Source organism: Nomascus leucogenys, chromosome 10, assembly GCF_006542625.1.
Source record: "Nomascus leucogenys isolate Asia chromosome 10, Asia_NLE_v1, whole genome shotgun sequence".
Taxonomy (NCBI): domain Eukaryota; kingdom Metazoa; phylum Chordata; class Mammalia; order Primates; family Hylobatidae; genus Nomascus; species Nomascus leucogenys.
The window spans coordinates 64442862-64454883 of NC_044390.1; the positions used below are offsets into that span (position 1 = coordinate 64442862).

General features: G+C 50.4%; 1 protein-coding gene across 7 annotated transcripts in view; it reads left to right on the forward strand.

Annotated features, from left to right (window-relative positions):
• Positions 1-12022, forward strand: part of LOC100589070 (myosin-14) — a 104061-nt gene that overhangs the window by 85153 nt on the left and 6886 nt on the right. For all 7 annotated transcript variants that reach the window (XM_030821120.1, XM_030821123.1, XM_030821124.1 and 4 more), the window contains 5 exons: positions 647-808; positions 2019-2147; positions 3000-3088; positions 3331-3454; positions 11630-11838. In XM_030821120.1, the coding sequence (XP_030676980.1) occupies positions 647-808; positions 2019-2147; positions 3000-3088; positions 3331-3454; positions 11630-11838 (713 nt within the window). The remainder of the gene's footprint in view (positions 1-646; positions 809-2018; positions 2148-2999; positions 3089-3330; positions 3455-11629; positions 11839-12022) is intronic.

The following is a 12022-nucleotide window of genomic DNA, read 5'->3' on the forward strand; positions in this document are numbered from 1 at the left end:
GCTCCTCCACCCTCCCCTCCATCCACATCCTTCCCCAATCCACTCAGTCATCGCTCCCTCGCTTCCTTGTTTGTTCCCTTGCTCTCTCCCTCCCTGCACCGTTCATTCATTACTCGTTCTGTCCAGGAACTTCCCATGTCTTCCCTCTGCTAGGTGGTGAGGGGTGGGGGCAGCTCTGGGTGTCGGAAAGACCCCTCTGGAGCCATGTGGGCAACAGACTTGGGGTGGAGGGTGCTAGAAGCTGGGGAGGCAGGGAAGAGAGGTGAGCAGGTGACCTAAGGCCAGGGATCTCCATGGGGTTTTGTCTCTACTAGGCCCTTTGACTTAGACATGGCTGAGTGTCCAAGACTTGGCCCTGGGGGCACCAGGGAACCATGGGAGGGCTATGAGCAGGGTCAGCTCTGGAGACGTGTTGTAATGGGCTGGAGGGGAGAGATGAGAGGCCAGAAATGAGGCTTAGGTGAGATGGGGGACTGAGCTGGGGCAGTGGGGATAGAGAGGGGACCAAGTAAGGAGAGTCAGGGAGTGAGGGAAATGGGGCTTGCAGCCGGGGCAGGAGCTCCAGGGCAGACATCCATGTCCTTAGCACACAGGGGGAGGCTGGGCTTCCTGTGCCTGACCCGGTCCCTCCTGACCTCCCCTCCAGCTGAGAGATGCAGAGGTGGAGCGGGATGAGGAGCGGAAGCAGCGCGCTCTGGCCGTGGCTGCCCGCAAGAAGCTGGAGGGAGAGCTGGAGGAGTTGAAGGCTCAGATGGCCTCCGCCGGGCAGGGCAAGGAGGAGGCGGTGAAGCAGCTTCGCAAGATGCAGGTAAGAGCGGGCGTGAGCTGTGCCAGGGAGGGGAGGCTTTGGTGTCTTCAAGCCCCAACCATCACTCCAGGGTCTGAGGCTAGCTCGGACCCCTCCCTCTCAACCCACAGGCAGCATCCGCATGGGTCAGCACCTTTGTAAACATCCATGCCCCAGAGGCTGGCTTCCTTCTTCTTGTATTTTACATTTCTTTCATTTAAAATGCTGCACTTTTAAGTCAAATTTCCTCATTTTTTGTTTGTTTCTTTGTTTGTTCAGTTGGTTTTTTTTTTTTTTTTTGAGACAGTCTCATTCTGGAGTGCAGTGAGTGATGTGATCTCAGCTCATGGCAACCTCCGCCTCCCAGATTCAAGCAGTTCTCCTGCCTCAGCCTCCTGAGTAGCTGGGATTACAGGTGTGCACCATAATTTTTGTATTTTTAGTAGAGACGAGATTTCACCATGTTGGCCAGGCTGGTCTCGATCTCTTGGCCTCAAGTGGTCTACCTGCCTCCATGGTTTTGTTTTTGAAGTGAAAATACCATATGGTTTTTTGACCAGACACGGTGGCTCACACCTGTAATCCCAGCACTTTGGGAGGCCAAGATGGGCAGATCACCTGAGGTCAGGAGTTCAATACCAGCCTGGCCAATATGGTGAAACCCCATTTCTACTGAAAATACAAAAATTAGCCAGACATGGTGGCACGCACCTGTAGTCCCAGCTACTCAGGAGGCTAAGGCAGGAGAATCGCTTGAACCCGGGAGGCAGAGGTTACAGTGAGCTGAGATCCCACCACTGCAGTCCAGCCTGGGTGACAGAGTGAGACTGTCTCAAAAAGTAAAAATAGAAATAAAATAAATAAATCAATAGTAGGCAAACTGAGGCTCAGAGAGGGGCAGTGGCTGGCTCATGGTCACCCAGCAAGGAAATGGCCAAGTTGTAATTCAAACCCATGTATATCTAACTGGAAGCCAGGCTCCATCAGGCTTCTGGCTGCCTTCCAGGCCCAGCCAGGTCAACCTCCTCCCTTGAGGACCAGAGTGGGAGAGGCTGGCCCAAGGTCACACAGCAAGTGGCTTTACACACAGGAGCCCAGGTCTGCAGGGTTCGGAGAACTCCCTGCTTGTTCACGGGAGCTGAGGAGCCCCCATCGGTCTGGCAAGGGGTTGGAGGAGTTCCCTGTGCTGTGTGGCCAGGCTGAGCCCATCTACCTGTTCCATTCCACCCAGGCCCAGATGAAGGAGCTATGGCGGGAGGTGGAGGAGACACGCAGCTCCCGGGAGGAGATCTTCTCCCAGAATCGGGAAAGTGAAAAGCGCCTCAAGGGCCTGGAGGCTGAGGTGCTGCGGCTGCAGGAGGTGAGGCTGGGGTAGGCTGGGGTATGCTGGGTCCTGGGACAGGAAGCTGGGAGGTGGGCAAGGTTAATCTCGGGGCCGCTGGGGTGTGATGCTGGGGAGGTGGGCAAGGCTAACCTCGGGGCCGCTGGGGTGTGATGCTGGGGAGGTGGGCAGGACTAACCACAGGGTCCCTTGGTGTGAGCCTGGGGAGGAGGGAAGGGTTAACCACAGGGTCCCTGGGTGTGAGGCTTGGGAGGTGGGTGGGGCTTACCATGTGGCCTCCAATGCCAGCCTAAGAGCAGGGATTTTGTCCTAGGGCACTAGGGAGCCATGGAAAGATCCAGAACAGAGGATGGGCAGGGTCAGCTCTGTAGCAGTTGAACTGGAGTGGAGAGATTGGAGGCACAAAGGCTGTGGGAGGGGGAGTGGGAGAGGGGAGAGAGAGATTGAGAGAGAGAGAGAGAACCCTGAACCAGGGCTGAGGGGATGCAGAGGACAGAGAAGGCAGTCAGAAGGCAGGAGGGAGAAGGCTATGGTGAGGGGGGCCGGAGGAGGGGAGGAGAGCACTGGGGGTCTGGCCCGGTGATTGGGGGACCCTGGAGAAGGCAGGTTTGAGAGGAGAACCTGTGTGCAGTAAAAGGTGGAGAGGGTGAGGGGCCTGGGGGTTGGGCTGCAAGAGGTGAGCACAGGTCAGGGGCTCAGGAGACAGACTTCGGAGACGTCTGTCGATTGAAGCTCATTCCAGGGTTACGCAAGGACAGCATGAGAAAAAAGCCAAGAGACTTGAGGTGTGAGGGACAGAGAAGGGGTGAGACCCGTGCCCAGACTGCTTCTCCTCACACCCACCGGCCGCCCCTCTCTGTGTCATCACAGGAACTGGCCGCCTCGGACCGTGCTCGGCGGCAGGCCCAGCAGGACCGGGATGAGATGGCAGATGAGGTGGCCAATGGCAACCTTAGCAAGTAAGTGCCCCAAGGGTCTGGAGGCTGAGGCACTGCATCTGCAGGAGGTGAGGATGGGGTAGGCTGGAGGTGGCTGGGCTCTGGGACAGGAAGCTGGGAGGTGGGAGGGGTTAACCTCGGGGCCCCTGGGATGTGAGGCTGGGGAAGTGCGTGGGGCTAACCACAGGGTCCTGTAGTGTGAGGCAAGGCACCCTCCTCTGATCGTCCTGTCCTCTCATCCCCACCCCTTCCTGTCTCCCTAGGGCAGCCATTCTGGAGGAGAAGCGTCAGCTGGAGGGCCGCCTGGGGCAGTTGGAGGAAGAGCTGGAGGAGGAGCAGAGCAACTCGGAGCTGCTCAATGACCGCTACCGCAAGCTGCTCCTGCAGGTGAGCACGATTGACAGCCCCCACCAGCCTCAATCCCCACTGACCTAGGACGGTAATCTTCAGTCCTCCTATTCAACAAATATAGAAAGGGGATATTTGAGTTGGGTTTTGAAGGTTGAATAGGAGTTCTTAAAAGGGTGGAAAGGCATGATTCACTTGTATTTCTGGGGGTTTCTTCCGGGCTGGATCCAAAGATGAATTATGTGGGGCTTCTGTCCTATGAAGTTCCCTGGAGGAAACGGACATGGGACTATGCTGTCACATTAAAGGCCAGCAAGTGTGATCATGGAAGTCTCCTGGGCCCAGTAGAGAGAGATAAAAGACTTTCTGCAGGAGTCACAAGAAAACATTTGGAAAAAGAGACATTTGGCTGGGGTTTTTAAAGCATAAGTTAGAGTTCAGCAGAGGGAGAAAAGCATATTTTCCTTTGCGTATTTATTTATAAATATTTTCTGAGGATTCTGGTGGCCCAGATCCTATTCCGGGTTATGCTGGGGACCTGGAGATGGATAATACTAAGTCTCTGCCCTCAAACACATCTTAGTCTAAAGGTGGAAACAGACCATCCCAATACAGAGATAAAGTGAAAATGGAGGAAACACAGGCACTGTGGGAACCTAGAAGGGACTACTAACCTAGCCTGGAGGATAGAGGCCATCAGAGAAGGCTTCCTGGTGGAGGTGATGCCTTGAGAGATCTTAAAGGAAGTGTAAGAGTTTGCCGAGAAGACAACAGAGCGATGGGATTTCCAAGGACAAACCAACGTCTGCATTCTTCATTAATTTTTTTCTAATTTTTTTTTTTTGAGATGGAGTCTCCCTCTGTTGCCCAAGCTGGAGTGCAGTGGTGCGATCTCGGCTCACTGCAACCTCTGCCTCCCAGGTTCAAGCGATTCTCCTCATTCTCCAATTTTGTCTACAAAATATTTAAAAATTAGCCACATGCAGTGGTGCATGCCTGTAGTCCAACTACCTGGGAGGCTGAGGAGGGAGGATCGCTTGAGCCTGGGAGATTGAGGCTGCAGTGAGCTATGACTGTGTCACTGCACTCCAGCCTGGGTGACTGGATGACAGAGTGAGACCCTGTCTCAAAAAAAAAAAAAAGGTAATAATTATATGGTCAACAGTTATGTGTAGTAAGACTACTTTTTAAATGGAGAGAATGGGGAAAATATGCAAAAAAGTTTTAACCTACTTTAATTAATTGATGGTGATAGTATTAGCCTTGTTTTTCTGAGACATTGAGTTTATAATGTGGGATAAAGTAAATGATCAAAGATGGGATACTACGTCATCCACTACGTCCTTGACATCCGGGTACTCAGCGCCAAAGAACCTTGATATAGTTGTCCTAGAGAAGAGATTAAGTTTTTTTTAAAAAAACAGGCCAGGTGTGGCCGGGTGCGGTGGCTCAAGCCTGTAATCCCAGCACTTTGGGAGACCGAGGCGGGCAGATCACGAGGTCAGGAGATCGAGACCATCCTGGCTAACACAGTGAAACCCCGTCTCTACTAAAAATACAAAAAATTAGGCCGGGCATGGTGGCGGGTACCTGTAGTCCCAGCTACTCGGAGAGGCTGAGGCAGGAGAATGGTGTGAACCCAGGAGGTGGAGCTTGCAGTGAGCCGAGATTGCGCCACTGCACTCCAGCCTGGGCGACAGAGCAAGACTCCATCTCAAAACAAAAAACAAAAAAAAACAAAACTGCCGGGCGCGGTGGCTCACGCTTGTAATTCCAGCACTTTGGGAGGCCGAGGCGGGCGGATCACGAGGTCAGGAGATCGAGACCATGGTGAAACCCCGTCTCTACTAAAAATACAAAAAAAACAATTAGCTGGGCGTGGTGGCGGGTGCCTGTAGTCCCAGCTCGGAGAGGCTGAGGCAGGAGAATAGCGTGAACCCGGGAGGCGGAGCTTGCAGTGAGCCGAGATTGCACCACTGCACACCAGCCTGGGCGACAGAGCGAGACTCCGTCTGGAAAAAACAAAAAAAACAAAAAAAAAAAACAAAAAAACAGGCCAGGTATGGTGGCTCATGCCTGTAATCCCAGCACTTTGGGAGGCCAAGATGGAAGGATCGCTTGAGCCCAGGTGTTTGAGACCAGTCTAGCCAACATAGTGAGACCCCATCTCTACAAAAAATATATATGAAATAAAAAGAGAAAGAAAAGAAATTACATTTAGTTGGGCGCAGTGGGTCACGCCTGGAATCCCAGCACTTTTGGTGGATTGCTTTTAGCCTAGGACCTCAAGACCAGCTTGGATGACATGGCAAAACTCCATCCCTACACAAAATTTAAAAATTAGCCAGGTGTGGTGGCGCACACCTATAGTCCCAGCTACCCAGGAGACTGAGTTGGGAGGATCACCTGAGCCCAGGGAGTCGAAGCTGCAGTGAGCCATGATTGCACCACTGCACTCCAGCCTGGGCAACGTAGTGAGACCCTGTCTCAAAAAGAAAAGTGATAAACTATGTTTAAAAAATAGTTTAAGCCAGGTACGGTGGCTCATGCCTGTAATCCTAGCACTTTGGGAGGCTGAGGTGGGTGGATCATGAGGTCAGGAGTTCAAGACCAGCCTGGCCAACATGGTGAAACCCCGTCTCTACTAAAAATACAAAAACTAGCCAAGTGTGGTGGCGGGCACCTGTAATCCAGCTACTCGGGAGGCTGAGGCAGAAAATTGCTTGAACCCAGGAGGCGGAGGTTGCAGTGATCTGAGATCGTGCCACTGCACTCCAGCCTGGGTGACAGAGCAAGACTTTGTCTCAAAAAAAAAAAAAAAAAAAGTTTAAAAACAAAACTAAGCAAACCTGTAGTTCTCAATTTGACTTCATCATATTCACATGAATTGGTGATATATTTTATACAGATCCAGTCTCTCTGACCACCCAAAAGGCCTAGAAACAGGGAACCCAGTAGCAATGAGTATCCCTATGTCCACATTGTGATCTGGAAATGCTGTTTCCCTCTAAAGGAAACTGGGGCTGGCTGGGCGCAGTGGCTCACACCTGTAATCCCAGCTCTTTGGAAGGCTGAGGCGGGAGGATTGCTTGAGCCCAGGAGTTTGAGACCAGCCTGAGCAACACAGTAAGACCCCGTCTCTACAAAAAATAAAATTAGCTGGGTGCGATGGCGCATGCCTGCGGCCCCAGCTACTCTGAGGGCTGAGGTAGGAGGATTGCCTGGACCCAGGAAGCAGAGGTTGTAGTGAGCCAGAATTGTGCCACTCCACTCTAGCCTGGGCAACAGAGTGAGACACTGTCTCAAAAAAAAATAAATAAATAAAATAAAAGAAAAGAAACTGGAGCTTCTTCCAAAGTGGCTGATTCCAGATCTGGAGCAGGCAATGAACAAGAGTAACCCAGAGCATTTTGTGATACCCATTAGCAGGGAAGATAGTATAGTTATGTCAAGAGCACGCAGAAGTCAGCGTGAAGAGCCTCATGCTGGCCCAAAGTGGGGCAACTTGAGCTTCAATGAGGAAAATAATTGCAACTGATTTAATCCCTTGAAATCTGTTTAAATTCATGAGTTCACAGCAACATTTAAAAAAATATTAATTAGTTGCTGTGTTAGTTCCCTAGGGCCACCATAACGAATTACCACAAACACAGTGGCTTAAAGCAACAGGAATGTATTCTCTTTGTTGTTTTTTGTTTGTTTGTTTGTTTGAGATGGAGTCTTGCTCTGTCGCCCAGACTGGAGTGCAGTGGTGCGATCTCGGCTCACTGCAACCTCTGCCTCCTGGATTCAAGTGATTCTCTTGCCTCAGCCTCCCAAGTAGCTGGGACTACAGGCATACACCACCATGCCTGGCTAATCTTTGTATTTTTAGTAGAGACGGGGTTTCACCATGTTGGCCAGGCTGCTCTCAAACTCCAGACCTCAAGTGATCCACCCGCCTCGGCCTCCCAAAGTGCTGGAATTACAGACGTGAGCCGCCGTACCCGGCCAGGAATGTATTCTCTCGTGGTCCTGGAGGACAGAGGTCTGAAATCAAGGTGTGGGCAGGGTTGGTTCCTCTTATTCGTGCCTCTCCCCTGGCTTCCGGTGGGTGCTGGCAGTCCCTGCTGTTTCTTCATCTGTAGATGTGTCACTGCAATCTCTGGCTCTAACTGTACAAGGCATTTTCCCATCTTTGTGGCTCTGTCTCATCTCCTTTTTTTTGAGACGGAGTCTCGCTCTTGTTGCCTAGGCTGGAGTGCAATGGGCCGATCTTAGCTCACTGCAACCTTCACCTCCCAGGTTCAAGTAATTCTCCTGCCTCAACCTCCTGAGTAGCCGGATTACAGGTGCCCACCACTACATTTCACTAATTTTTTTTGTATTTTTAGTAGTGATGGGGTTTCATCATGTTGGCCAGGCTGGTCTCGAACTCCTGATGTTAGGTGATCCGCCGCCTCAGCCTCCCAAAGTGCTGGGATTACAGGTGTGAGCCACCGTTGCCTGGCCCTCATCTCTTCTTAAAAGGACAACTGCCATATCAGATTTGAGGCCCACCCTAATCCAGTGTAACCTCACATTAATCAGTTACAACTGCAAAGATCCTATTTCCAACTAAGGTCACATTCCAAGGTTCTGAGTGGACCCCCATGGGTGCATGGGGCAGGACACGGGGGAGGGGCATGGAGCTTCCGTGCCCTCCTGGGAGCGCCACCCTCCAGATACTGCACATGCTCAGCTTCCAGAAGCTGCCCAAACCCTGTCCTCTTGGGCCTTTTATGGAGACGTCACTGGATAGGTGTGATTAACAACCATGTAGAAATGTGATTGGACAAAAAGGGTCTGATCTAAACCCAGCAAGGCCTGTCTGTTCAGATTCTTCCTGGCTTCTCTATGCAGCATTCCTTCCCCCTCTGAAGTGAGGGTCCTGTGACCCACAGTCAGATTAGTGTTTCTGCCTTGTGCAAGTGAAAGAGGGGGCAGGAGGAGGTTAGAGAGAGAGGTTCTGTTTACTCTAAAAGGGCTATGCAAATTATGATCAAGGAACCATGGACAAAACGCAGCACACACACACACATACACACACACACACACACACACACACACACACAAAGTATATACACAAAGCAATATCACAGGTACAAATTCCCTTGAAAATTCACAGATAAGGCCAGGGCGGTGGCTCACACCTGTAGTCCCAGCACTTTGGGAGGCCGAGACTGGTAGATCACGAGGTCAGGAGTTCAAGATCAGCCCAACCAATATGGTGAACCCCTGTCTCTACTAAAAATACAAAAATCAGCCAGGCATGGTGGCGGGCGCCTGTAGTCCCAGCTACTTGGCAGGGTGAGGCAGAAGAATCACTTGAACCCAGGAGGCAGAGGTTGCAGTGAGCCGAGATCGAGCCACTGCACTCCAGCCTGGGCGACAGAGTGAGACTCCATCTGAAAAAAAAAAAAAAAGAAAAAAAAATTCACAAATAAGAGAGAAAGATTGGGTGCAGTGGCTCATACCTGTAATCCCAGCACTTTGGGAAGCTGAAGCAGGTAGATTGCTTGAGGCCAAGAGTTCAAGACCAGCCAGGACAACAAAGTGAAACCATGTCCCTACCAACAACAACAACAAAATTATCAGGACATGATGGTGTGCACCTATAGTTCCAGCTAGTCAGGAGGCTGAGGCCGGAGAATCGCTTGAGCCCAGGAGTTTTACGCTGCAGTGAGCTACAATTGTGCCACTGCACTCCAGTTTGGATAAGAGTTAGACCTTGTCTCAAAAAAAAAAAAAAAAAAAAGAAAGAAAGAAAGAATAAAGTCCCTGGACACAGCTGCCAATTTCCAGGAAACATAGAGGAGAGATAAATAAATGCTGAATTTGACCATAAGTGTGTGATCAGAAAAATCCAGACCAAGAGGAACTCTATGAGTCTAACAACCTAGATTCTTCAACAGATAAATTGTAAGAAATAGGCTGGGTGCAGTGGCTCACATCTGTGATTCCAGCACTTTGGGAGGCCGAGGTGGACGATCACTTGAGGTCAGGAGTTTGAGACCAGCCTGGCCAACATGGTGAAACCCCATCTCTACTAAAAATACAAAAATTAGCCAGGTGTGGTGGTGCGTGCCTGTAATTCCAGCTACTCAGGAGGCTAAGGCAGGAAAATCGCTTGAACCCAAGAGGCAGAGATTGCAGTGAGCCGAGATTGTGCCACTACACTCCAGCCTGGGCGACAGAGTGAGACTTCATCTCAAAACAAACAAACAACAACAACAACAACAAAAACCCACATACATCTACTTTTTTAAATGGGTAGGATTCAACTATAGGATCTAGGGATGCATCTGTGTGTAATAAAACTAAAGACATACAAGGAAGTGAGGACCTGAGAAGTCAGGATAACATGCTATTTTGGAGAGAAGGAAGAGGTTGTCATTAGGATGAGTGCATGAAAGGGCTTCTAGAAGGGCAAAGTTCTTTCTTGACCAAGGTGCTACTGACAGTGATGTTTGCCTTTTGTTAACTCATGACGCCTGTGCGGGATGACACCCGCACACATCCATGTTCAGAGACATGAAGCAGCAGGGGCATGGGGCCGAAAGGGTTCTCATCTCCAGCTGCTGGAATAATCAGGAACACTCCCATAATGTTCTTGGTTGAGAATTACTGTGCTAATAAAACTAGCAGAATATTTATTACTGATTTTTTTTATTTGATTAATGTTTGGCTCTCTGTATCACCATTTTATTTCACATTTGAGGCCAGGCGTGGTGGCTCACACCTATAATGCCAGCACTTTGGGAGGCCGAGGTGGGTGGATCACTTGAGGTCAGGAGTTCGAGACCAGCCTGGCCAACACAGAGAAACCCCCATCTCTACAAAAAATACAAAAATTAGCCAGATGTGGTGGCAGGCAACTGTAATTCCAGCTACTCAAGAGGCTGAGGCAGGAGAATCGCTTGAACCTGGGAGGCAGAGGTTGCAGTGAGCTGAGATCGTGCCACTACCCTCCAGCCTGGGCAACAGAGCAAGACATGGTCTCAAAATAAAATTAAAAAAATGAATAAATAAAATAACATAAAATAAAATAAAAAAATAAAAAAATTAGCAGGGATGATGGTGTATGCCTGTGATCTCAGCTACTCAGGAGGCTGAAGTGGGAGGATTACTTAAGCTTGAGAGGGTGAGGCTGCCGTGAGCTGGGATTTCACCAGCTGGGTAACAGCTGCGCTCCAGCCTGGGCAACAGAGCAAAACTCTGTCTCAAAAAGAATTTTTTTAAGTTAAAAAAACACACACACACACACAAAGGAGAATATGCTAATTACCCAGTCATTGTGTCCCTGTGAGGGTGAAATAAAGTATGAATCAGACTGGGTCTGACTCACTTCCGTGTCCCCAGCAGAAGGCCTCGCTCGGAGTACGAGCTGAATAAATAAACGGGAACTATTATTAGGGGTGTGTTTACACATTTTCCACGTAGCACCTACTGTTTATTGAGGCCGTGTTTCTCAAAATGCTCCTGCATATAATCTGCCACCTGATCCTTTATAAGCTTCCCCCACTGTCTTGAACGATCTCGCCTGTCACCTGGAGTGCAGTGGCACGATCTAGCTCACTGCAAGACTCCCGGCAGCCATTCTCCTGCCCAGCCTCTCCGAGTAGCTGGACTACAGGCGCCTGCCACACGCCCGCTAATTTTTGTATTTTTAGTAGAGACGGGGTTTCACCATGGTCTCGATCTCCTGACCTCGTGATCCGCCCGCCTCGGCCTCCCAAGTGCTGGGATTACAAGCGTGAGCCACCGTGCCCGGCCTGCCACTTTGGTCTTGCTGAGTCAGAAACTCTGAAGGGTGAGACCCAGAGGTCTGCATTTTTTTTCACAAGCTCCCCCAGATGATCCTGGTGCAAACAAAAGTGTGATTACCCTTGGAATAGACTCACTCACAGTCAGAAGTAGAATTTATGACATTTAAACAAGTTTGTGATGGTCTCATGGACTTAATTAAAGTAAGCAGAAAACTATCCAAAATGTTAAGACCCAGGGCTGGCAGTGCTGTGGGTGATAAGTCAATAAAATACAAGCTAACATTTGTTGAGTATTTAGTATGTTTCAGGCTCTGTGCTATGTGTGTGACAATCATCAGTGCACTTAATTCTTGGAGGTGCCTGGATGTACCTACCACCTTCCCTTTGAGACTCCACCACGACATCCTTCCTTCCCCTCCTGCTGCAGGTAGAGTCACTGACCACAGAGCTGTCAGCTGAGCGCAGTTTCTCAGCCAAGGCAGAGAGCGGGCGGCAGCAGCTAGAACGGCAGATCCAGGAGCTACGGGGACGCCTGGGTGAGGAGGATGCTGGGGCCCGTGCCCGCCACAAGATGACCATTGCTGCCCTTGAGTCTAAGTTGGCCCAGGCTGAGGAGCAGCTAGAGCAAGAGACCAGGTAGGTGACAGCAGAGGCCACGGGAGAAAGGTGACCTCCACATGCTGGTCAGTGAGAGGAAGGAGGCTGTGTTACAAACACGTGGTTTAGAAACATCCAAAAGACATCATCATAGTAATGACTGCTGGCCTGGCATGGTGGCTCACGCCTGTAATCCCAGCACTTTGGGAGGCAGAAGCGGGAG